The sequence below is a fragment of the Pezoporus wallicus genome, unplaced genomic scaffold, assembly GCF_028554395.1.
Source record: "Pezoporus wallicus isolate ANWC-B61680 ecotype Strahan unplaced genomic scaffold, APGP_CSIRO_Pwel_v1 contig_7011, whole genome shotgun sequence".
Classification (NCBI taxonomy): domain Eukaryota; kingdom Metazoa; phylum Chordata; class Aves; order Psittaciformes; family Psittacidae; genus Pezoporus; species Pezoporus wallicus.
Window position 1 is genome coordinate 182,488 of NW_026638234.1, and position 25,118 is coordinate 207,605.

The following is a 25,118-nucleotide window of genomic DNA, read 5'->3' on the forward strand; positions in this document are numbered from 1 at the left end:
TATGGAGCTAACATATTCAGTATTAAGAAATGTTAATAAAATATTTTAGATTTTTTTAATACAACTATTTTTTTTCCATAAAACACAGATTGAATTTTAAATAACTTCTGTTTTTGTTAGAAACCTTGCAAAGGTCTCAAAATCAGCACAAGCCACAGTAAATTAGTGCAGCACTATAAAATACTGATTCATAGAATTAAGGAGTTTTTGTTTAAGAAGACTTTTGGCCTTTAAGAACGGAATATGGTTCTCTTTCATATGCAATATGCTTTTTTCATATGCATGGATGGCTTTTTTAAAGATATGCTTTCAGTTCTGGATGACGTTTAGCCTTTGACCCAGCCACTTTCTTACAATAAACAGTTTGTTGATGAGAGCAGCTGCTGGGAAGATTGCTTCCAGACTGTTCTGTTGCAGCTCAGTAAGAAAAGCAAAAGCCAGGATGCACCTTACAACATTGCTCTGCTGTCCTTCTTGTTCCTCCACTTAGCTCTGGCTTGTTGAAGACTTTGTGTTGGAGCCTTCCTGAAGCTGGCCTTGTCCTGCAGCCACAAAGGCAATTGCATAGTCAGGGACTGTAAATGGTAGTACTTTGTCTAAATTGGGAAACAAAACCAAATGTGTCTTGCTTTGGACACTATGCATTCACTTTTTTTGTTTTGTTCTGGTTTTTATTGTTCCACCCTTTATTTTTTATATCTATATATATATATATATAAAACGATAAAGAAAAATGTGAGTGCCTCTTTTCCTGTATTTGTTTTGAATGACTGAATGACAGCATGTGCCTTCTAGCCACCTAATACCTGAGCTTAACACCGTACTAAAACCAGCAGCGAGATACTGATATAAAAAACTTTAAGACCATTTTTCCTTCTCATTGCTAGTTAATTTCTTTTTGTCTTATTTTTATGCTTACTGACAGCATTTTTTTTTTTTTAATCTCCAGAAGGTAACATATGATATATTTTTCATCAGTGGGTGAATTCTGACTTGGGCCCTTCAGCCTGTCTTTAGAATGGGCGACTAAACGTTGGATAAATTAATTTTCTGCCTACATCTACATAAGTGCTTTTTAAAGATATATTTATTTTTAGATTCAAATTCAGGCAGAGATGTATGAGCAGTTGCTGGGTATGTAGACTGGGAATGGGTTGAAGTCTAAGATGCTTTATGTCCAAACAAATGTAACTGCAATGGAAAGGATAAGAATACCTTGCAACGCTTGGTTAAAAATCTTTCCCTTTTTTGGACTAGATATTCCACATATCAGTTGGTAAAATGGACCCACTTCTATGTGTGACTGTGTCAACTCCCCATAATGCTGAGATGATGCACTGTGTAATTGCTTATGTGATATAATGCTCATTTTTAAAAACACACTGAAGTGTGAAGACAAAAATAAGGAACTTGGTCTTTGGAACGATCTTTCAGAAATGATTAGCTTTTTCTGCCCCTCTTTGCACAAGTATACTGCAGACTAAATTAACTACCCAAACCACTAGGGACTCCTAAAAATGCAGTTGGTTGTGAATTAAAAAAGTCACCAAACCTTGCCATCTTTCTAAATGCCCTTCCATATTTTACACAGTCAACTCATGTTTTGCACCATATCTGTGTTTAGGAAGTACAAAATGGTTATTACTAAACTGAAACATTTCCTGTTTATATAGTATTTTGAGACTGCGTAGCAAGTGTCAGCCAAGTAACTACAGAAGTTCACGAGAACATGAAATGAGAGTGCACCTCGGTTGTGCTACAATAAAATCTTTATGAAGTTCTTTGGGGGATGGGGAAAGGAGGGAGTGGAGAACTGGGGATTTCTCTCCTTCCTAAGATTTTTATATTATGAACTGGAACACTAAGCATGGAAATAATGGCCCTCTGTGTTGCAGAATAAAGTAAGATAGATGAATAGATTCTGCTCTGACTTAGCCTAGAGGAGTAGCCTCAGCTAAAATATGTCTTCCTAGTAGTAAAATATGCAAAACAAGTAAAAAATGAAGATATTGTAAGTAATCTGACGATAGATTGCAATCAGCCAGTGGGGCTGTGGAGGGAAACTGTCTAGCTTGCTCAAGTTTTTGAACAAGGTCTGAACTTTGAAATTAATTATATGTAGTTAATATTAAGTGTCTTTGATATGCTTTCTGAAAATAAATTTGAATACTCCATATATTTCCAGTCAGATTTTAAATGTGTTGTAAATAGCCTCTGTGTTTAACAGTTCTGCTTATTTTGTTACAAAACCCATTTTCAGGCTTACGCTTATTTTAGTCTAAAAGGGCAACTATTCAGCACTGCAGGAATTGATGAGTAGTTTGGTAATGTTATTACATATTAGTGACATCTGAACAATATTGAAACAACGATTATGACTAATGAAATCTCTTAACCAGGTAGTCTGGTTAGAGATACTGTCTTTGACACACAAGCACAAATAATGTATCTGCCGTCTACAGCCTTCATAAGTCCTGCTGAGCTAGTAGAATATGGCCACTACAACTTAATTGCCAGTATTGTTTTTCCTTGGAGGGAAGAGTGACCTTTCTCTCATCTTTGTGTTTCTATGGAGAAGCTTACAGCAGGCCCACGAGATTGTCTTCTTTCCTCACCTAATCTATCCAGGTTTTGAGTTCTTCAGTCTTTTCCTAAAGAGAAGGGCATTGTACTGGGTGTCATTGTCCATCCCCTTACCCCTTGTAAAAGAAAATAATAGCTTTTAAATGAATGACTGTGGTACTGAACTTTGTTTTATAAAACATTTTATAAATACTAAGTTTCAGGAAAAATTAATATATGTATGTGGGGGTTTGAAAGCAGCAAGGATAGTATCTAACCTCACATTTTTTCTGCATCTTCTGTATATTTACAGTAAGTTTTTTTGGTGTACTTTAGTATTTATTTAATTTTTAGCATGCTTCTATATTGACTTAAGTATGAACATGATTTTAAAATGGGGCTATGGTTGTGTTATGAATATGTCATCTGCTTCAGATCTTGAAGTATTGCATTATTACAGGAAGTAAAAACACAGGCAGCATCAGAAAAGCATTTTGTGTGCCTCATTAGTCAGAAATGTCAGCCAAAACCTTCCCTCTTGTGCTGATAGCTGACTTTTCCTGTTGCTGGCCTCCTGAGTCACTGGCACTTGGGGCGGGAGTTGCCACTGTGGATGTGTTTTTTGCTGGCACCAGCCTACTGCTTACTACCACGTTGGACTTCAGTTTGTTTCTGTTGGATTCAAGAGATGCTATGGAAGCTCTCCAGTGGCTAATTTCACACCTTTAAACTTGAGGGCTGTTGAGCAAAGCTGTATAATACAAGGAGGATGTAATTTTTTGTGTATATGTATATACATGAATGTATTTTTGTATTCTAAAGTTGAAATCAGATTCCAAATGTTATACACTCTTTATTAAAATGTTATTTTTTATCGGTAGTATCCTAGAGTGCATAGGGTATAGATACTTTTGAGATCATTCTTAAACTGCATAATACTCATTTGAAAACAGCCAATTTAATAATAAAAAAAAAGAGGCAGATTACCCATATTGAAGGTGTGATGTCTATAAATGGCTTTGGTTATGCTCCAGACGAGTTGTTCATGTGCTTCTTTAAAAGACTGATACAGTATGCCTGTGTAATCTTCCCTTTTTTGCAGTTTATAAACATATAGCAGTACATCAGTACATCAACTGCTAATATGTTAATCAGTGCATCGACTGCATACTCTTTTAAAGTACAGCAAAGCAAAAGCAGAGGTATTTGGTTGGAAATGATTACATTTTAGGCAAAGGAATGAAAAAAAATGTTAAATTATGTTCCAGCTATGTATCCAGAAAGTGAATACTTAGCCTCACATAACAAGCAAGAACTAAAACAGGGTATTATGTTATAGTCACTATATTGAGTCATCAGGTAGAGCATCAGTAGTTAAAATTCTCATTTTTCCTTCCAAGATAGGAGAGGTGACTGATGAATAATATTTGTTTGACTTAGAGCATTGTATTTTTTGCTTTCATTTAGTTCTGCCTCCACATTTTTAATAGAAACCAAATGAATTTAGGCTGTGACTGATCCTTCTCTTGCAAAGAATTCTGTTAATACAGAGCTGAAGACCTATCGTCACAGAATTTGGTAGAAAAGATTAGCTCCCAAATATGCCGAATGAGAGAGATACTTGCATATATCTCCATGTGTGTATAAGCATACATATAAAAATAAAAAAATAGATATTCAAATTCTTTCTATATAAGTAGAATGTAAGAATAAAGTCTGGGATTTGGGCTTATTTTGAACCATTATAACTGAAAGTTCATGTGCTTTGTGTGTAAGTCTCATAGGTTGATAGAGCCCAGGTGCAAATAAAATCTTCTCCATCAGGAGCTGTAATTTTCTGTTATTTTATACTACAACAGAGAAGCGTCCATATGCAGCTGGTTTTTGTCTCTTATGTCTTCCTCTATTCCTCTTTTTGTTCAATCTCAACCGCTAAGTAAGCATTAGGAAAAAGTGAAACTAATGATTATGAAAATAAAATGAATTTTAAACAGTAAAAGAAAACTTCCGTTACATAGCACTTCCCACACACCTGACAAAACTCTTAAAATCATAGAAAGCAGATGTTAAATCATAAAAAAATTACAGCTTTTGCTCATCCTTCTTTTATGTTACTATTGCTGTTTAAGTTTTAGTTCAGCAATTTGCAGTGTCAGACCTCCAACCCCTGATACAGTAACCCCTAATAAACCTTTGTGCTGATCAGTGGAGAATATTTAGAAAGTATGTTACTGATAATATGTGTAATACAGATTTTAGTATGATTATATGTGTAAGTAGCTGCAGATACGGTTGTCGGTGTTTGAATATGTAACTGCTATAGCTATTTTGGTTGCATACTCATTTAAAGCTTCTTACCTACATGTTTTAGGATTTTAATAATGTTCAGGGTAAACGGTTGCCAGGAGTTTGGGTATTCCCTTATCTTGTATTAGGTGCCTTGCTTGCCACACCTGGTCTGGTCCCAGAGGTGTGGAAGGCCAGACGGTTCCCGAGCCAACGCTTTTCATTTAAATGGCCACCAGAGGTTGCTGCAGAACGGCAGACGCAACTGGGGATAGGTTTTGTGTTCAAAGCTGAGTCCTGAACTTCACAGCAAATCACAGTTCAGGTTCTGATGTGATCATATTCCTTTTAAATGTAGTTGAAGCAGAGATTAACCCTGACTTCTTATATAATTTTTTTCATGATGCCAAAATGTACTTCTTTGTGTGCCAGTATAATTGTGGGTACCAAGATGCATTGGTTCAGCATCAATGTTTCTTTAACCTTGTGTGAAGGAGGGTCTTACAGTGAAAATTATTTTTTTCTAGTACTTATTTAGACAGCACTTATAACTTTGCTTTGTTAAAAATGTAAACACATATTTTTAAAAGAATTTTTAAAAATCAGATGCTGTTCTTGATTATGTATTAATCATGTTTATATTTTGATCAGCTCAATAAATGTGTACATTATGGAAAAAAATAGCTTCATAATTATATACATGTAGCAATTCTTAAATGGTTCAGTATGTGTTAGAAACAAGAAAATTAAATGAAGAAGTAAACCTAAAAACTGTGGGGAAAAAAACCCACCTAAAAGAACATACGCGAGAGGATAAATGGTAGGAATTGTGTGGCATGTTTGTAATAATGTAACATATAAATATATGCTATTTCAGGCTTTTCAAAAGGTATACTGTGGCAAAAGTACACCAGACTTTCTTACACATAGTATCAATTGCTTTCGTATTTGTTTAGAATGTAATAATACTTTAAGCACCTTTATTTTTTAACTTGATGTCTGTCTCTTTAGTTCTGTAAATCTGTCCTTATGCGAGTTAAAATTATGGTTTTGTGTCTAGGACTTGCATTCTCAATTATGCTAAGCGAATTTCTGTGTTTGGGAAGCAATAAGAAAATGCACTTTTTAATTAAGCGCAGTTTTTCCATATGCTACCTGGCAAGAATGAAAGCTATAATTTTTTAAAATATCAGTTACAGCTAATGAATTGCTGTTGTGTGTGTAAAATAAGAAGGGTAGTGGGTAATGAATTTAGCAGCAGTCTGTCAAAATGTGATATTACACTAACTGAAGATACAAGTGCTTCATGCAGACCAAGTCAACAAAATGCTCATAAAACCTTTAATGCCACATCATTATTTACAATGCACATGCAAAAAAAAAAACCAACAAAACACAAAAACCAAGAAAAATGAAGAAAATATTTAACGTATATTTTGTTTATTTTATACCAGAAGTCAGATGGAAAGAGTTCAGATGGAGCTTTAAAAAAAAAAAAAAAAAAAAGGAAATGAAAAATAATTTCTCTGTAACTAAAATTTAGCTACTGAGTCACTCTTAGATTGCCCTGGGACTTAAAAGCTAGTGCCTGACCGCGTTTGGAAAGAGGCTATTGCTTTCTTCGTATTATGCTTTGCTACCCATACTACAGGGCTACAAACCAGTAAGTGTGCTGACATTCAGCATACAAAGAACATTACACAAGAAACAGTGTCCGTGTGAAACTTGAGAATGTGTAGTTTCTGAGGATGGAAAATCTATAGAGTGGCGTTAGCAACAGGACCACTTTTCTCACTCCTTCCTAAGGTGTAACAATGGGATTTGGAAAATTGGAGTAATTCCTTGGATAGATAACAATTTATAGGAAGTTTGCTTTTAATTGTGGTTTGTGGGTTTTAAAAAGTTGGCCTGGAGCTCAGAGACATCTTGTTCAAGGCAAGGGCAAGAGAGCTTAGTCCTGTCTTCAGCACTCAGGGAACACTCATATTCCTGTTCCCAGCTATGGCAGTAATGGGAAGGAGGAGCATATGTTTGAAGTTTTTTATTTAAAAGTCAAATGTCTTCCTCTTAAAAATTTGAGAGCAAGAATCACTAGTACATTTTTTTTTCAGCAGAATAGAAACCACAATTTTTATGGTTTCATATATCATATAAAAGACCACTTTGACTCTAGGAGAGCTCTTAGAAATTTAAGCTACATGCTTAGCAGTAAGAAGGGCCAACATCTGTGTTTGTGAACTGTTAACATACGGTTTCTAAAGATATGGCAAGCATCTCACATTAAAACTCTCAAAATAGAATTAGATATCTCCAGAAAGAGTTCTTTGAATGTGGAGCAGTTGTTTCAGGGTGTCACCAGACAGGTAACAATCCCAGTAATGAATCTCTTCATTTCACATTCACAAAAGTGTATTTTGAAACAACCTAAAGTGAAGGACAGAAAAATCAAAGTTTTAGTACATAGATATATAAAATTATATATGTATGTACATTTATATTTCACATTTAAAATCTTTCGCACAGAACTGTGTGCTAGCTGTGCCATTGACAGGACAACAGAGCATACATAACTGCATTTCATAAGTGGTAGAATTTTCGTAGTTGTATGCATTCTTGAGTTACATTATTCTTTTAGCTAGCTAATTAACACCTATTTTTTGTCTATATTTAAGGTAATAGTAGTGACACTCCATTACCTGAAGATATGAGCCCTTTTAGCAAGTATTGTTCTAAGAAATAAGTTTTTCTTAGCGGCTGCTTTATCCTTCAAATTGAGTCTTAGCGATGGACTAAAGGATTTCCAGCAAAGGAGCATACTCTCAAGTCTAGGATGACAGTATCAAGTAGTCAGGGTAGGCTGGACTAGAGCAAGCAGAAAAAGAGGAGGAAATTGAATTAATTTTCTTATTTTGAAGTAGAAGATTATGGCTTGAATAAAAATGTTCTTGGAAGAATGTTTGTATGTCTTCACATGTGGTGGTCTTTGTTTCTATGCCTTATTTCCCCCCCCCCTTGCCTACAGGAAATGCATCTCGCTTTTCTGAAATGGCTTAAGGAAAATGTAGATGCTGAAGGATTAAGAGCATCCAGCAAGGTGTCTCTTAAATTTGTTTCATCCGGTGAATCAAAAATGGAGATAACACCATCTGTCATGCCAGTCATCACTGAGACGGGAAGCTTCTCATCTGAACATTTCAGCCTGAAGAAATATCAACAGAATCTTCAAACAAAGAAGCTTGGAAGGATTCTTCTTTTTAGTGAAATTACTACAACAACACAGAATCTTCTAGATGGGTAAGAAAGTGATCTACAGCATACCAAATAAGCTTTCTGTTCTGGAATTCACAATTATAGTCACATGCGATGTTCAGAACAAAAAAAAAAAGCCCAACCAACCAAAGATTATTATCTTCTAGGTAGGACACAAAATATCTTTGCTTATCTTTGTGTTCACAGAGTATTGATTGATAATATTAAGCCATAAAGGGTGGGAAAATCTGTGTGTGACAACTTTTTCTTGGTACTGTAGTTTAATCGCTATTTCTCTGGCAAAGCATGAACATCACTGTAGGAAAGGTCAAGGTATTAAATATACATATTTAGGAGTTTCTATGCATTTTCTAGTACAAGTTATTTTCTAAGCTAGTTATTTGGCAAAAGTAATATAAAGTAGATTGTGGCCTTAATTTTAATGTTGCTGTTTTTTCTTATTCCTTTTATTGAGTATTTCACTGAAATGCTCTTTAGTGGTTTGTTTGGATTTTTTTAAACATTGATTAGGGTTATGCTAGGCATTCTTTCATCATCACATAGATGACTCTTGTGTGAATGATCTGTGGGATACCTTTGAGAAGGTAATTCATTAGAGTTTTGAGTGGGATTAAGTGATGTGAAAATCACAGTTACTAAATCTTAGGTTGGAGTCTATGTACAAAGACTATACTGTTACGTTTCATGAAATAGTCTTATGGAAGTTGTTGCTCTTCAGGACAGGTTATTCTATGTGTGTTTCAACCTGCAGCTATAACTTTTATTGCCAGCTACTTTTGAATATCAGTGTTAATTTATCTGCAGAAATTGAAGATTAATTTTACTGTTGAAAATAACCTTGGGAATTTTGTTTTGGATTTTTTTTTTTAAACAACATCATCAGATAAATCATCTTGAATGTTATTGTGACTGATTAGTTAACCAGCAAAAACAGATTTACTTCTTAGCTAAAGAGCCTAAATTGTTAGACTGATAAAAGTCACAGAATATGCCTTTTTGCAAGTAATAAAGGTGATTTAGTTTATAATACATGCACACAAAATCTGTAAATGAGGATGAGTTATAACAGTATATAATGAGTTCATAGTCTTACAGTTGGCACTATGAAAGAATTAATCAATTTTGATTTATGCTAAAACATTGCAATTTTTAGGGAGAGTTGGAATTGAAAAAAAAAATTGTAATTGGAAACTATTCTCTGTGAGTGCATATGTACTTATGTACACACGCATTATTAAAATGTTGCTGTCCAATTTTGCCACTTCCCCTCCCCCAAATCTACATACTCATCCTTCAGTTGATTTTGCAATAGCTTTTGGACACAGAGAAACATGCTTGTTGAATAAGATGCCACAAAGAAATGAGTTATTTTATAGAAGCATTTGTAGCAATTTCTTTTTAATTTTTAATATTCGCAACGTGTTCAGCCAACTGGATTGAAAGTAGAAGTACTGTGAAGAAAGCAGTGAAGTGATAATAGGTCAAGACCTTTCTTCTCGGATGGTTGTTTTTGGTGGTGGTTCTCAGTAACATTATTCACAGTAGGATGAAGTATATAATTCAGGGTTTTGTGAATTTATTTAGATTTCACAGGCTAAATAGAATCATGTCTAGCCAATTTATATGGGATCATATTATCAAGAAAGGCAAGGGAGCTAGGAGAAGTGGTCTTGGTTTTTCAATGACTGTGGAACCTTTACTCTCTTATGTTTAAAGTGTTGTACCAGCAGAGTGGTCCGCACTCAGGTTGCTTTTTTACATTGAGGTAGTCCAAATGTAATGAAGTGTTTACAGATGTAGGTCCTCGAGATTTTTCCCATCATGATGCAGTTTGAGTAGTCAGTTTTCAGGTAAAATGGCTCTAAGTAGTTTATAGTGGGAAGATGGTCCTAGTCAGATTATAATTTGAACAATTAAATCTGTTTTACAGAATGACTTCTGTTTTAATAAGTTAAAATATTTGTCATGGGTATTATGTTTGACCTTATTGTAAATACATTGTTGTCATGGGCAATAGAATCATGTAGTCCATGTGACTTTCAATTCAGCAAAGAGAGACTTCACATATGATAACATTTCATAAATCACTACAAATTATTGTATATACTATTAGGCAATTTTTATTCAAGAAAGAAGTTCTCAGGTTTTTAAGATACTTCCAAATAAACCAATATGAATTTGTTAGGTTATGTATATGAGACTTTTTCCTAATAGACAACTCTGAGTGAAAGGAGACTATATCTCCGGGAAAAATGATTTTCTTTGCTTGGAAGAAAAATAGGTACCTATTGATTAATATTGATTCCCAGAAAAAGATGCAATACCATGTTTATGCAATCATGTGTTACAGTAAGCACTTGTTACGTGATAGACTCTCTTAGGGTCTCTCAAATTTTACCAAGGCCGTGATGATTGAAAATATTATACAGACACCTCAAGAATTTAATTAGTGTGATAAGTAGTAAATTTAGTTAGTAAACTGTTTAGTATATTATAAATAAACCTAGCATTTAACTTTCATTACTGCAGATTTTCTTATACCTTTCCAACCAACTGGATGTCAAACTTTTGTCACTCTTCCTTTCCACTTCCCCAAACTTCATACCCCCCAAAATTAAGACGTGGAAGCAGAAAGTGGGCTGGAACTAATTTAATGGCTGAGCAACCTCACAGTAGAGAAACAGCCGGAGCCTAATAGGGGTCTTTGTCTGCATTTCCACCCTGGCTGGTAACGTGCCAGTCAAAAGTCAAGCAAAAGAAACAGGTGGAAACTATTAGACCTGTCATAAAGTTTGAAAAATTGATTCTGGAGGCTAAGTGAATAGATTGAACTTGACAGTGTTGTCCTAAAGATTCTAAGGGAAAATTCTGTAGTTTAATTTAGGATCCCTTGATTGTTCATTAGCTCTCCAGATGGCAGGTCTTGGTGGTTTGCGTATTAACATACACACTGTGTTATCACTGGTGTACATTTATGTGTTGTAAGGTAACAGACACAGTGTGAATTCACCTGTAGGTATCTAAAATTAAGTGGCACTAGTCAAATTGCAAAATAAAGATTTATTTCAATGTCATATAGTTTTAAATTATTAATATTTCTTGGATGGTTTATGTTAAAAGCTTTATTTGAATCTTTAGAGGTTATTTTTGAAAGCATTTCTAATTTTGTTTCTTAAACTAAAATCTAAAATCCTTACGAAAGATTTTTTCCTCTAAAAGGAAATTCTTTCTGTAAGTTTCATTTCAGAAACATTGCCTCCAAAGATATTTTTCCTAATGCCACCTGAACAGGTTAGGCTTGCCAGAAAGAGTTCCACTTTCTCTTACTCTTTCTCCTCTCCTCAAAGTATGCCTGGGATTGCATGATTTAAGATAAAACTATTACTTTTGAGGGTGCATCTGGTATAGTAATACAGTGTTACACTGTAGAGGCATTCTTATTAGATTCACAAGATTTAAAATTGATAAAGTAGCATTTGTACCACACTCCAAGTGGCTGAAATGATTTCACAAGTATTTAATGAAGAAATAAATTATTAGGTACATTTCTGTTTTATTCTTACCAGTGTTTTATAGAATCATAGAATCATATAACCTGTTTTAACATTTTAGTTGCAGATTTGATTTATACATGATTAAGCCAGCATGTAATACGTTTTATATGAAATCCCATTGTGGATCTGTTTTCCCCAGTATTTAGGAAGCGCGAAGTGCTGTTGTTAGGAAGAGTTTGACACAGAACCAGTGAATTTTAGTTGAAATGAAATGTGGGATGAAGTTGCTTTCGTATTTGCTGAATAGGATATTTAAGTAAAATGTCAGCTTAGAATAAACAATATCCAAACAGTTAAAAACTTTGAAAAATAAAATCCTTTACATCATTGGTGCCCTTTTAGGGTTTTTTATGCTTTTCTAGATTCATATTGTTGAATTTTTAAAAATTGTACTACAGCTCTAATTTTGGAAAGTGAGCATTACAACTCATTTTGTTTTAAAAACTCTTTTAGTTGTATTTAGTTTAGTTGTACTCATATGTGTGTGCTACTAATACAGGTATGAAGTAGTGAAAAGTAAGAGTAGTGTATAGTTGAAGGAATGGCACTTCAGAGGCACAAGCGATCAAGTTGAGATTGACAAACTGTATTTTTTATTAGTGATTTTTACTTTTTCCAAATCCTTGTGATGTTTTACTCTATGTAAACACAAGGGCCTCATGTTTAGTCATTCCACGCGCCTCGGTGATCTCCCTTATTTATGTCTTATTTAAACAAGACATTAAAAAAATCAAATTAAAATCAGGTAAGTCATGGGGAGTGGGTTAAAATGTCATTTGAAGATAGAAACTTGGCATTAACATAGCCTTCGCAAAATGTGCCATAGTGTCACACTACTTGTTTTCATTCCATCATCAGGCATACCTCAGAATTCCACAAGGACTGTAACTCCAAGCTACAATTATTCTTCTTACAGTTGTTGGCTCAACTTGATCAACCATATTCTTAAAAGCTATGAAAATTTTTTACTACTTTTAATATTATTTTAGCTAGCCATGTCTCATAATCTAGGCTGAGGTGGGTGGAAGAAGCCGTTTTGCTGTAATAGTCAAAACCAACTGTAAGTTGTGTCACTGGCCTCGTGTCTCTTGAAGATGCATAGGTTGTTGAAGTACAAAGTCTTCAAAGAATAATATTTTTCTTCTAGCATGGCAAGACTGTCCTAGTACATTAATAGTCTGATAGACATAAATATTATCACCAACATTAACAGTTTGTAAAAATTAAACCCCTATGCCCTGGTTCCTCAAGAATGTGCGTAGGAGAGCTGGAAAATACCATGGTGGGCAAGAACAATGCCTTTCTCTCAGGAAACAACCATTGCTGATGGATATTTTAAAAATGTGTGCTGATAAATCAGTCAGTTGTGTTTAAATGGTGTTTGTATTATAAGTTACATAAATACAATTTATATAATCTTTTCTACAGATAACATAACCAAAAATAGGATATTGGTTTGGATAATGAATACTTCTTTGTGCAGAAAGCTCTCACAAATTGGAAGAGGAATGCTTTGCTTGGTAAATGTCTAGCTTAAACCATAAAGTTAGATACTAGCGGTGATAGACCTGCACTTCAAGGAATTTTATGCTTTTAATCTACGTTCCTCTTATTCAAGTTAGCCGTGATATAATATAATCTTCCTTTGTTTTTCATGTCATTTGGATTACTAACTTCAGAATTTCTATTTTTTTTTTTATTTGTAGGGTTGAAGGGCTTTTTAATCTTAGAAGAAAGAAGTTAGTGCACTGGAATAACTACTATGCTTGTTTTCTTTGTTTGTTTTTTTTCATATTCAGTATTTTGTGCCTTCCTTTGGCTAATAAAGATTAGCTCAAATAACAGAATATGTTTGTTTCTCGTAAATTAATTTCAACAGTAATTTTTGCTAATTTAAGTTTAAATGTATAATATTTCATAGTTTATTTTTCCATTCACTTCTTGGTAGTGTTTTGCATCATTCAGTGTTAGACAAAGCTGTCCTTCAGGCTGATAACAAAAGATCATGCACAAATTTTTGTAATAAAGCCAGCAGTGTGTTTCTTTCCTTGGCTGTAGAAAGGGAGGAATTCGGAAGTTTTTGGCAATGATTTGGTTCTGTGCCATTCCCAGACTCTTCTCTGCAATACCATTTTTCATTACATGCTTGCTGAAAGATTTCTGTATTAGGATTTGTCATCTCTTTTGCATCAATTTTCCGTGCCTTTCTTTCCACCTGTTGTGAACAGTTCTTTAGGGCGCTAAACAATTAGGTCCCTATTTTCATGTCACGCACCTTGTGTGTCTGATTTTTCATGGAATTGAAGGCAAAATATGTTTCTCTTTATTTTTTTGTTATGTAAAATCAGTAGATATTCTTCCTGTTAACAAAGTGGGCCCCCCGCCTGCACAGTTTCTGTCAGGGCAGGGGGAAGTTTGGCATTCCCAAAGGGGAGTGAGTCATAAAAAAAGATACCCGTTTTGCAGAGCAATTAACCCATGTTGAACTCTTATAGTATATTGTATTACCCTGCTGCTGGAAGTTCCTGAACAATTCGCATTGTTGTATGAATACACATGTAGCCTTGGAGCACTCATCATTCGTTAAATATGAGAGGAAACCCTGTAAGAGTGCACAGTTAAAACGAGAGTTAAAGAATGGAAATGTTTCAATTACGTTTTACTGTTTTGTTTTACATGGTGCTATTTTCATGAACACATTTAAAACACATTTTTCACATTAAGATAAAAAATTTGAACACTAAAGTTACAAATCATAACTTTTTTTTTTAAGAGGATTAACTTGAAGCAGTATATATGTAAGAGGATACAATATATAATATATTGGTTTCTATATTTATAATTATAGCATATTACATACATATTATCACTACTTGTTTGCTAAATCCGTCACAATTTTGCCTTTGAATTTTAACTTCTATTAGTAAAAAGAAATGTTGCTTAAACTTAAACGACTCAAAAGCACTTACAGATTAATATCTGCACTTTAATGAGAGATATTCGTGATTTTTCAGTCATTGCTTTGCAGCATATTGTTAAGTATAATGGTCAGTTCTGTAGTGTCAGTGAGAATGCTTATCAGGTACGGCTATACTTGCGTTCATCAAATAGCTTTCTTTGTGCCAAGAGACCTGCCACCTTATTGCCACCCATCCAAGCTTGGACTATAGCCTCTAACAAAGTCATGTGCTTATAGTAATAAGCTATAAAACTCAAAGACAGGCATAAGTCAGTGTTGAACATGACCTATTGACTTAAAAAGGGAAGGGTAAGGCATAGCAAAACTAGATATGTTGATAATGTGGTGAGATGAAACAACCGCCCCGCCTCCCTAATTAACCTCATTGAGCAGCTTGGGGTTTGGACAAGTGGATCTGCATTTCTCCCCCATACCTTTTTATTGTAATTGTTATAATCATCTGGCTAGTAAAAGAATAAATTAAAGATGTTGCATTGAGATAAAACAGAATAGCATTTAGGTTTCTAAGTGACTTGATAATGTGTTTGATTAACAAACTGCCCAAATTATGTGTGGCTGAGAAAAACCCAGATTAGGAACTAACAAAGAATCTAGTTGGCTGGACACTGTACATGTTCTTTACAGTTGACTTATGAAGGAGGTGGGCTGGAGATACTCAGCACATGCAGGTTCCAAACAGACTCCCTACTTTTTCAGAAAATGGGAATTCTAGAGAAGAGGTGGAGCCCAGTACGTGTTGATTTGGCAACTCCTCTGGTCATTACACTTGCTTTGGGTGATGCATAGCGTCTACCTACCTCAGCCTTGGAATTATACCTACGGAGTAATATTTGTCTGATTGTTTTAGGAAGCTGATGGGAAGAATTACTATTGTTAGCCATGGAGACAAACATGCTGTGTGCTAAGTTTTGACTTTAACTACTTTTATTTGAAACAACAATAAAGATCTGAATGCTGAACTGTAGCAAAGTGCAGTTGCGCAAAGTTTGAATTACTCTCTCGAGATGCCAGAATCGCATTCTTACTACACAGGGAAAAAAGCATAATCAGATTTCTTAGAAACTCAAAGTTAGATCATGGCTTTCAGTTTCCATTTGCACATCTCCATCTCTTCACCTCTGTGCCCTTAATAGGAAAAAAAAAAAAAAAAAAGAAAGAAAGAAGAAAAAGAGGTTGGATTTACAACAGTATGAAGCCGAGGTAAGGACTAAGAAACTTATGGCATGGCTGTTTAGGGAAGTTTAGACAGCACCTGTTCCAGTGTTGTTAAGAATAAATACGCTGATTTTTGTTTGGTTTTATGCTGCCAGTCAGAAGATAGTGATTTAATTTCAGAATAATTCCCTGATTGTTTCCAGAGCCAGAAACTTTCAAAGCTTGTGTAATTTCTAACTTAAGCAGTAAACTAAGAAAATCCCACAGAATCTGAATTCTTTACCTAAATCCCACTGGCCTAATTTATTTTCACTTATACTCCTAGTTAAAATATTTTAAGAATCTGTTTGTATTCAAACGAAGGCTTGCATTTATCACACCTCATATCATTTAGCCTAAAATGTCATGGCCTCTAGAATGGTGTGTAAAAAAAGCGAGGTTCCCGCACTGCAGTTTTGTGATCCCCAGGATTGCTATAAAATGCTGTACCTCATGTTGCTTTCAAAAGGATTTACTGGCATTGTTCTTGTTGCCTAAATGTTAAAAATGGATGAACTTCCAAATTTTTTTTGTAAACTTGAAATGGCACTATTTTACTGAAGATACTATCTAACATTAAAAAAATACCACAAAAGTGTTTTAAAGGCTTCTTCCCTAACACAAAGTTTTATGCCATATTACATTAAGTAGTTACAGAATACAACTATAAACTGCCCCATTTTTCATTTGATGTGTGTTTGAATGTATCATCAGTCTGTCCGTTCACAGAGGAAGATGAAGAGGCATTCGGAAGAAAAAACAAGAGCAGAAAAAAAAAGTAGGGAGATGGAGGCTGAGACCCAGAAAAAAGGAAATAGAAATAAGGCATTCAAGGGAAACAATTCTTTTTTGCTGGGTGTTTCTTTAGCAAATATGCTAAACTTAAGCTAAAATAATGTGGATGTAGGATGATTGCAATATTAATTAGGGAAAAATCTACATGTTGTCAGAGTGCTTAGCAAACCAAGTACTGATCAAGCCCAGTACTTCCTTGTGCAAATGACAAACTGTCTACTAAAAGATAATTTACATTGGGTTTGGTTTCTTCTAAAGTCATAAAGGCTGATAATAAGTCCACTTAAGCATGTGGTGGTTCCATTTCTTTTTCTTTTTTTTTTCCCTTGAAAACTGGGGAGTATGAGGAAAGGGAAGCACTTTATTTTTTCTGAGGCTAAATGACAGTTTTGCTTACAGTCATAATTGATTCTGCAAATGATGACGTCCTGCTTTGTTTATTTTTAGTCATCCTTCTAATCTGTCCTACCATCATGATAACACCTAACCAACATCCTGCAAATTGCTTATATTTCATGCTTCCAAAAATGTAGTTTACAACATATCTCGTTGTACTTTATGGGTACCATGTCATTCATTAAACTGCATTTTACATGACAGTAGAAGAGCTTCAGAACTCATTCCACTTGACTGTGATGGTTTCTATCCATTAACTTACTATCTTTATTCAAATCCCTACATAGGCAGTTAAAATTTCAAAATGGAGTTTCATTCACCCTTTTCTAAGCCCCTAAAATTTATTGATAGACTTCAATGGGCTGTGGGCTTAGTGAAAGAGAACAATGTATTTTTATACTGCCGCATCATCTTTCAGCTAAAATATTTCTCCCGTATAATCAGTTGCTTTGTTTAAATATAAGACTTGATTTTCTCTTATGTCTAAAGGAGAAACTAATTTGGTCTTGCAGACTAGTTGGTACAGAGCCAGCTTCCTTTTAAGGGTGCGTATTGCACGATATGACCATTGCAGTGAAACTGAGATTTACAAATACTGAAGGAATAACTTGCAGATAATGCTTTAGGGTCTAAACATTTCAGTCTTCATTAGAATAAACCAGGACTTGATGCCCTCAGAACAGTTATGTAATGTACTGATGTAAACGCAGGTGTCAGGGGTATCAAATAGGCTTACAAGTTGTTTTCAAGCTGTGTATTACTGGCATTGGATATAGATCTTTGATGACGTACTGATCTTGCATCAAAAATATTTTCTTTCCTTGTTGAATTGCAGAATCATTAGGGTTGGAAGGGACCTCTGGAGATCATCTAGTCCTGCCAAGGCAGGGTCACCTAGCACAGGTTACACAGGAATGTGTCCATGCAGATTTTGAACGTCTCCACAGAGGGAGACACCACAAACCCCCTGGGCAGCCTGTTCCAGTGTGCTGTCACTCTCAAGGTAAAGAAGTTTTTCCTCATGTTGAGGTGAAACTTCTTGTGTTTTAGTTATGGCCATTGGTCCTCATCCTGTTGCCAGGCACCACTGAAAAGTCTGGCACCCTTCTCCTGCCACCCACCTTTGAGATATTTATATGCATTAATGAGATCCTCTGTCAGTCTTTTCTTCTCTAGACTAAACAGGACCAGCTCCCACAATCTCTCCACATAAGAGAGATGCTCCAGACCCCTAATCATCATTGTGGCCCTATGCTGGACCCTCTCCAGAGGGACTTCTGAGGAACCAGAACAAGCCCTAGGAGAAAGAAAATTGTTACTATTTATTTTCTTAGGGTTTTTAAAACCAGTTTCCTTCAATAAGCTGTTTGTGCTGCTGGCTTCTGAAACAGCAATTTTGTCAAGATCATACATTTGTGTAGTAATACAGAAGAATGCTTATATTATCTCAATAAGCCATCTGTCAGGCTTATATAGTTTAAAATGTTGTCCATAGATGCAGAAAAAAAGAAAGAAAATTATTTTAGAGCTTTTAAATTTCAAGACCAGAAATTAGATAAAGAGTTCTCACTCAAGTCTTGATTTATTAGCAAACGATAATGTGTATATTTTACACGGAGTATGGTACCAGATGTGAGATAGAAAAGAAATTGCTGGGGGCTACCTGCTTTAATGTACATTTAAAATCTTGTGTAGTAGTTGATGTCATGTAGAATTCATGGGTTAGAGAATAATTTTAAGTTAGTACACCATGTCTAGGTGTTCCTGCTCTGGCAGGGGGATTGGACTAGATGATCTTTCGAGGTCCCTTCCAATCTCTAGCATACTGTGATACTGTGATACTGTGATGTCAGGTTAGCAAGGATTGATACTTTCCATCACAATGTATCTGTCTGTTTGAAAAAAAGTGAAATAATCACCTTTTGCCAAGGTTTTTGAAAAGCACCTGTGAGTGGCTTATATATGTCTTGTGGACAGAATTTTTAATGGGAAAGTGCTGGAAAGTCAATAGAACACTGTGACTCCAGCTTATTGTCCTGTTGTTTTGTTTCCATCTAAGCATTCTGCTGCCATTCAGTGGTTAGATTTATGTGGTTTTCTTCGGAACTAAGTGCATATTTCTTCTGGGGCTTGTTTTCTCCATCAGAATACTGACAATGTACAGACAGAAAAAAATGGATGGAAGTTGCCTCTGCATGCCACAGCACCAGCATGCTGTAAAGCCTCAACGAGGAAAGAATCCTTATCCCAAGAGACTTCTTACTTCTAAGAAGTAATGGCAATTTAAGACTTTTAGTGTAGCTGGTTGAAATGCCTGCTGTATGGAAACAGTCAGCCTAGGGAACTACATTCAGGCACAGAATATCACCTTTGCAGTGGAACTGACTATGCTAATCTTGTCCCTAGGAATTGAAGTTTGTTTGATTAACTCAGGATTTCCACAGAGCCATGTGCTGTGGCCACAGAGCTGGAAATTGATTACAGAATATATTGTCATAGGTATTTCACTGCATGCTATGTTCCTCAGGGTTTTTTTAACCCTTTTGTTGGAGCAAGATGGAGAATTATTTTGCTCAATAGCCAAACATGACCTTCACATGCACCATAAATGGTGTTAATTTGGTCTAGTAATTTATAAATTATAACTTTAGGTATACAAAAGACATTAAAATTTTGAGGCACTTTTATTCTATTTCTTAATCTCTGTTATAGATAAGGATTGCAAATTTATGCTTATCTTTTGTGGACAGTGAAAAGAAGATTTTATATTATGCTTATTTCTATTCCTAGTATTTTCCTCACATGTTTCCAGTATTTTGCTTTTATCAGTAATTTTTATTTCCTTATTTTTTAGTTTTTTATTTGATTGCATATTTGAGATAGGTAAGATATAAGTTTCTACAATTTAATTAATTAGCATGAATCACTAAAACTGGAAATTGCACAACTTGTGTCTTTTTTTAAATGTAATTTCATGTTAAAATAATTCTGGTGGTTGCTGACTCATAAGGTTAAAAAAAAAAAAGAGAGAGAGAGAGCAGGAATCAGTCTTATTTCAGTTAGGAACTCAGATCTTGAGCTGGTATATGCTGGGAAAAAAAAAAATTGGTTTGGTAAACTGTATTGAATTGAGCTTTTCCTATACTTTATTTTCTCTTAAAACTCTTCGCTAGTCTGCTTTAAATCCTGCAGTTCTGCACATGGTTTGGAACAGGTAAGATGTAATGATTAAACACTTTAAAAAGAGGACAGCTGACTTGAAATGTATAAATTATACATACTTCTGATGTGTATCGTCAGGAATTTGCATGCTGCCTTCTTTACTTTCCCTGTTATTTTTTATTGCTTATTCTTCAAAAACCAGTTAAAACATTTATTATGCTAGAGAATGGATTCAAACTTCTGACTGTTTTCACAGTATAACTAAACATTAGTATCAAGTATGAAATTCAGCACAGTTCCACCTTCTTTTTAACTAACAGCAGAAATACTTAAAAAAATATAAAACCAAAAGGAAAGAATGAACCTGAAGTTGAACTGTTTTCAGCTATGTGTTGCATAAATAACAATTTTTTTTCCTACTGTTTTATGCAGAAATAGGAGTAGACAAGAAGTTACAAACAAATGTCTTTTGGGGACATCCACAAGAATAGATTTAAACCATTGTATATTTAATACCAATTGATACTATTCTGCGAGACTCATCAGGAGACAACACAGGATTCTGTGGAAACCAACTAGTAAAGGGAACAGGGAAACCATTCACTCTGAAGATTTTAGATACAAGAAAATCAGATTTTTTGGGAGTAGGGTGAAAGGAAAATGGGAGAAAAAGTAAAGTCTGAGTAAAAATGAAGATTTCTTTATTATGAAGTCCAGGTTGACTAGTAAGCAGGTCCTGTTATGCGTTGGACATAACAGTTCAGTCTAGGAGAATGTCTTCTGATCATTAGCTCATTGCTGAAGTTATGTTACCATTCCAGACTCTTCTTTTATTTCAACATGGCCTGAGCATAGAAAGTATAATAGGTATTTTTAGGAATGCAGATAATTTGAACATTAGGATTCTATCTGATAACCTGTTTTCTATCTAATGTACTGTTTGGAGGTTTCATCATTCGGTGGTCATCAGAACAGATAACATTTAGTCATTGCCAAAATATGTTTCACTACTAACTGGGTACAGCTGAACAAAACCTGTAACCCTTTACCTGTGAATAAGGAGCAAATATTCTCCACTTTGCTGAAGCTGTAATACAGGGTGTTCATGAAAACAGAATTATACTGGTTTAGAGGAAAAATGGTAGTTTGCTATGAGGCATTAGCTTAACAAACTGGTGTGCCAACAGGAGAGGTTAAGAAGGGTGAAAATGTTGTATTTTGATATTTTGCCAAGTTAAACAGTGAAATATTGTGAACATGAACCAAGTGAAATGGAATGCTTTCTGCTTGGATTTGAAAAGAAAAATCTCGGTGAGTGACTGACAATTCAGAAGTGGTAAAGTAGATAAGTACCCTTCCTTCCCTGCTTCCTCTTCAACTGAGGAAAAATTGCTGAGCAAAAATCTGAAGTGCTGATGTGTTTATTTTAACACTGGGAAATACTTATTACTTCAAATATTTGCCTGCTTGTATATCATATCTATTATACCACATGTGCCACATACAAATTAGGCATAGCTCATAAAGTGCAGTAACCCTAGATTTTTCAAGATTATGGATGTAAATTTTCCTTTTATTTAACTGTTCTCTAACTCATGTCAGGGAGGCTTCCTAGTGATGGAGGTCTGTAGCTTTTAAATTAAAATCCTCAGCAGAATTCTTCCCGTACTTTACACACACACTTTATTCAGTTCTATAAAGAAATATCTTCAGATGATGTTAGCATAAGAAATGTAGAAAAGGAGGTTGCGTTTTCCAGATCCAGAACCAAGTTCTCTCAATTAATTGGCTAGTTGTGCAGCTGCATTTATCTAGCACCTAGCACACGTTCTTGGAAATAAGGAAGATCTTTTTACAGTGATGATAACTATAGAAGTAAAGCCTAAACTAAATTCAGATTACAGATTACTAGATCAGAAATTAATAAAATATAAAAATAGAACTAGTCAAAGTATGCTATAATTTCTTGTTCACTTTTCCTCTTACTGTGACATAATTGAGATTAATATTTTTTGCGTGTGTTTATCTTGTACTCTATATCTAATGGACGCTGGCACGGGAAACTTCACATATTAACTTGGCTGAAGAGAAAGTTGGCAGTTTTTTCCAACAGCACCCTACTGTGGGCTTCACAGAAGAGATGCCAAGCAGCTTTGCAGGCCAGCCTGCTGGGACTCTACTCTCCCAGATCTAGCTTGCTGTGGAGCCAGCTGGCAGTCACATCCAGTACAGTGCTAGGTGACACAAGTGAACTGCTGTTCAGTAAATTAGGATGTTTTTTTCCTAATTAAACACAGAATTGCAGAAAGACTTGTTGTGAATGTCTTTACAAGCTTCAACCGTGTATCTATTAAAAAAGCTAGATTGTGGCAGTTGTGTATTATGAACTACCTTCTAATTTTTAAAAAATCACAAACTTTGAACGTTTTGTTTTGAATCTGTCATGTACTTCACTATTTCTAAAAGTCTCTTTTTATTGTGTGATATTAATATCATCAAGGGAATGAGCCGTAAGGCAGAAGTATTTGCCTAGTCTGTGTTTTCAGTTTTATGTGTTCTAGTAAATCTGAGGTGCTTCGTTCTGGTTTTCAGGTTTCAAAATACATTAAACATCTCTCCATCTTATGCAGTGGCTCATACCCACCTCATTACAAGGAGGGTAGGAATATGATCCCTAGATGTGGTTTTTCCTAAGTAGGTGATTATTGGTGTGTATGCCATTTGTGCACAGATTTCTGCACTGGACCATATTACATAGCATATTAGGTCTTCCTAGCATTAGTTACATTTACATGTAATTTTTTTTTCTGTGTGAACACATTCTGGAGGGTGGTTTTGAAACACTGATGTTCTTGTTACTAGGATATGTGTGGTGTCTGCATTATTTGCTAGTAATCTGAGTTGGATTTGGTTTCAGAATATGTGAGCTAGTTTTATGTCCACTCTGATTTTACCTACGTCTGTTTTAAAGCACCAGCTGTATGGCAGATGCTCACATTAAGGTTTTGTGTTTCAAGCAGAATCGACAAATTCTCAGGATACCTTATTTGCTTCTACTGCAGATTTTTCTCCTTCAGACTCAGCCAGTCCATAATCATGAGTGTATAACCATTTCAGTCTTTTGTCAAAATGTACTGACTAGAACCTGTTTCCCTCCTTAAATTTCTCCTCTTCTCTGTATTGCTTCTCTTTTGCCAGACCATAATTGGTGAGTAGCATCTACAGGGGAAAAAAAATCCTCTTCTGCTGGTTCATCTCTATCAACTCAAAATTTTTTCATTACGTGCAAGAAATTATGACATGTTTATGTTTATGCTTTGCTTTGTTCTTCACTATATCTACGTCCATAGTTCTTTTGGTCATTCAGGAGTCTGGGCTACTGTTAGTCAGTCATATGCAGCTTGTATAAGTAAATGGCACAAGTGATCCTATTGTCTAACAACAAATGCCTTTATCCTGTCCTTCTTGGAGAGCAGCTTCTTTTTTTGGTGACTGCAATCAATCTACTTGGCTTTGCAATTTTCTTTTTGTTTCTGGAATTAGAATCCCCTTGCCTTGCCTTTTTTTTTCTTTCCACTGAACTCTGTCTCATAATTCAAAGCCTTGTATTTAAGGTGGTACAACAACAGTTCTGCAAGGAAGTGGACTCATAAATTAATGCCAGAAATAGTACTGGCCATAAAGTACTCAGTGTAATATTTTCTCTGCAGTAATCCTGCTGCTGCTTCAAGACTGACTTTCTCATGTTTTTACTTGCATGTAGAATCACATAGCTTTTTGTTGAGGCTGTGTGTGGTTTTAAGGATACTTACAAAGTAGAACTGGGTACAGCAGTTGTGTTTAAATTTACCTGTCATATTTGTGCCACTTTCCAACTTTCTTTTTCTCTTTTTTTAAACCTACAGCTGTTTTCAGCAGGATCTAAGTATATGACTCAAGGCTACGTGCTCTAACTGAAAATATAATTTGACCTTCCCTAATGTGGGAATTTAACAGTCCTGCTTGGGATTTCTTGAGTAATTTCTTCTTTCTTCTCCATGTGGTTCATAATTTTGCTTCCAGAACAAAAGGCACTAGCCCTCTCTATATATTTTTCAGTTTTTAGATATTTTTAAAAAAACACACCTGGTAGAAGAGGTTTTGTTTCTAATGCATTCAGGTACACTAGTATGTCAAATGTATTTGCAGTTGAGAGCTTTAATAGCGTAAGCATGTGAAGACTTCTTCAAGGAAGCAAGTATTTACTTCTTATCTTTTACATGACAAAATTTAATCTTACAAAGTGGTTTTGTGAATAAGTTGATAACAAAATGTTACTCTGATTTTTTTTATGCTTGGGGTATGATTAGGTTTGGTCCTGTTCTGGAAATTAGCTAGAATAGTTTTCAAGGGTCTTCTCCAGCCCTTTTTAACGTGCAACTATTACGCTGTGTGTTTTCAGGGACAAATTATGAAAGAAATTGGATTGTAACATATTTAAGAAAAAATATAATTTGGTCCCCATCCTTTAGTTCTACTGCTCCATGCATCTTTGATTCACGAGGTTTATGATAGGCTAATATTAAAAAAAATTTTGTGGGAGCTCTTTGTTGTGTTGACAGAACATAATTCAGAGAATACTAAAATAACACTTTATTTCAACAGTTAAGAGAGTTTGGATTGTTAGGTTTCACTTTCAAAATCAGCTGAAAAACCCTGACTAAAATGAAATTTATGTCTCAAATTCCAAATGACATCAGACAACTTGCTTTTTCTATGGAAGATTTTATAGCTGTAAAATAGGTGTAAAAAAGGATGTTGAAAAAAGTTGCAAAATAACTCCAGCATATATGTTTGTGGAAAAAAACCAATTTCTTGCATAGTATCTTATCACAGAGATAAAAAAGTAGAAAGCCAAAGGTATATCCTTTACGTTTGAA

At 34.9% G+C, this 25,118-nt stretch overlaps 1 protein-coding gene across 2 annotated transcripts in view; it reads left to right on the top strand.

The window, feature by feature from the left end:
* HLCS (holocarboxylase synthetase) overlaps window positions 1–25,118 on the top strand; it is a 119,463-nt gene that overhangs the window by 33,460 nt on the left and 60,885 nt on the right. For both annotated transcript variants that reach the window (XM_057410068.1, XM_057410069.1), the window contains exon 6: window positions 7,871–8,142. In XM_057410068.1, the coding sequence (XP_057266051.1) occupies window positions 7,871–8,142 (272 nt within the window). The remainder of the gene's footprint in view (window positions 1–7,870; window positions 8,143–25,118) is intronic.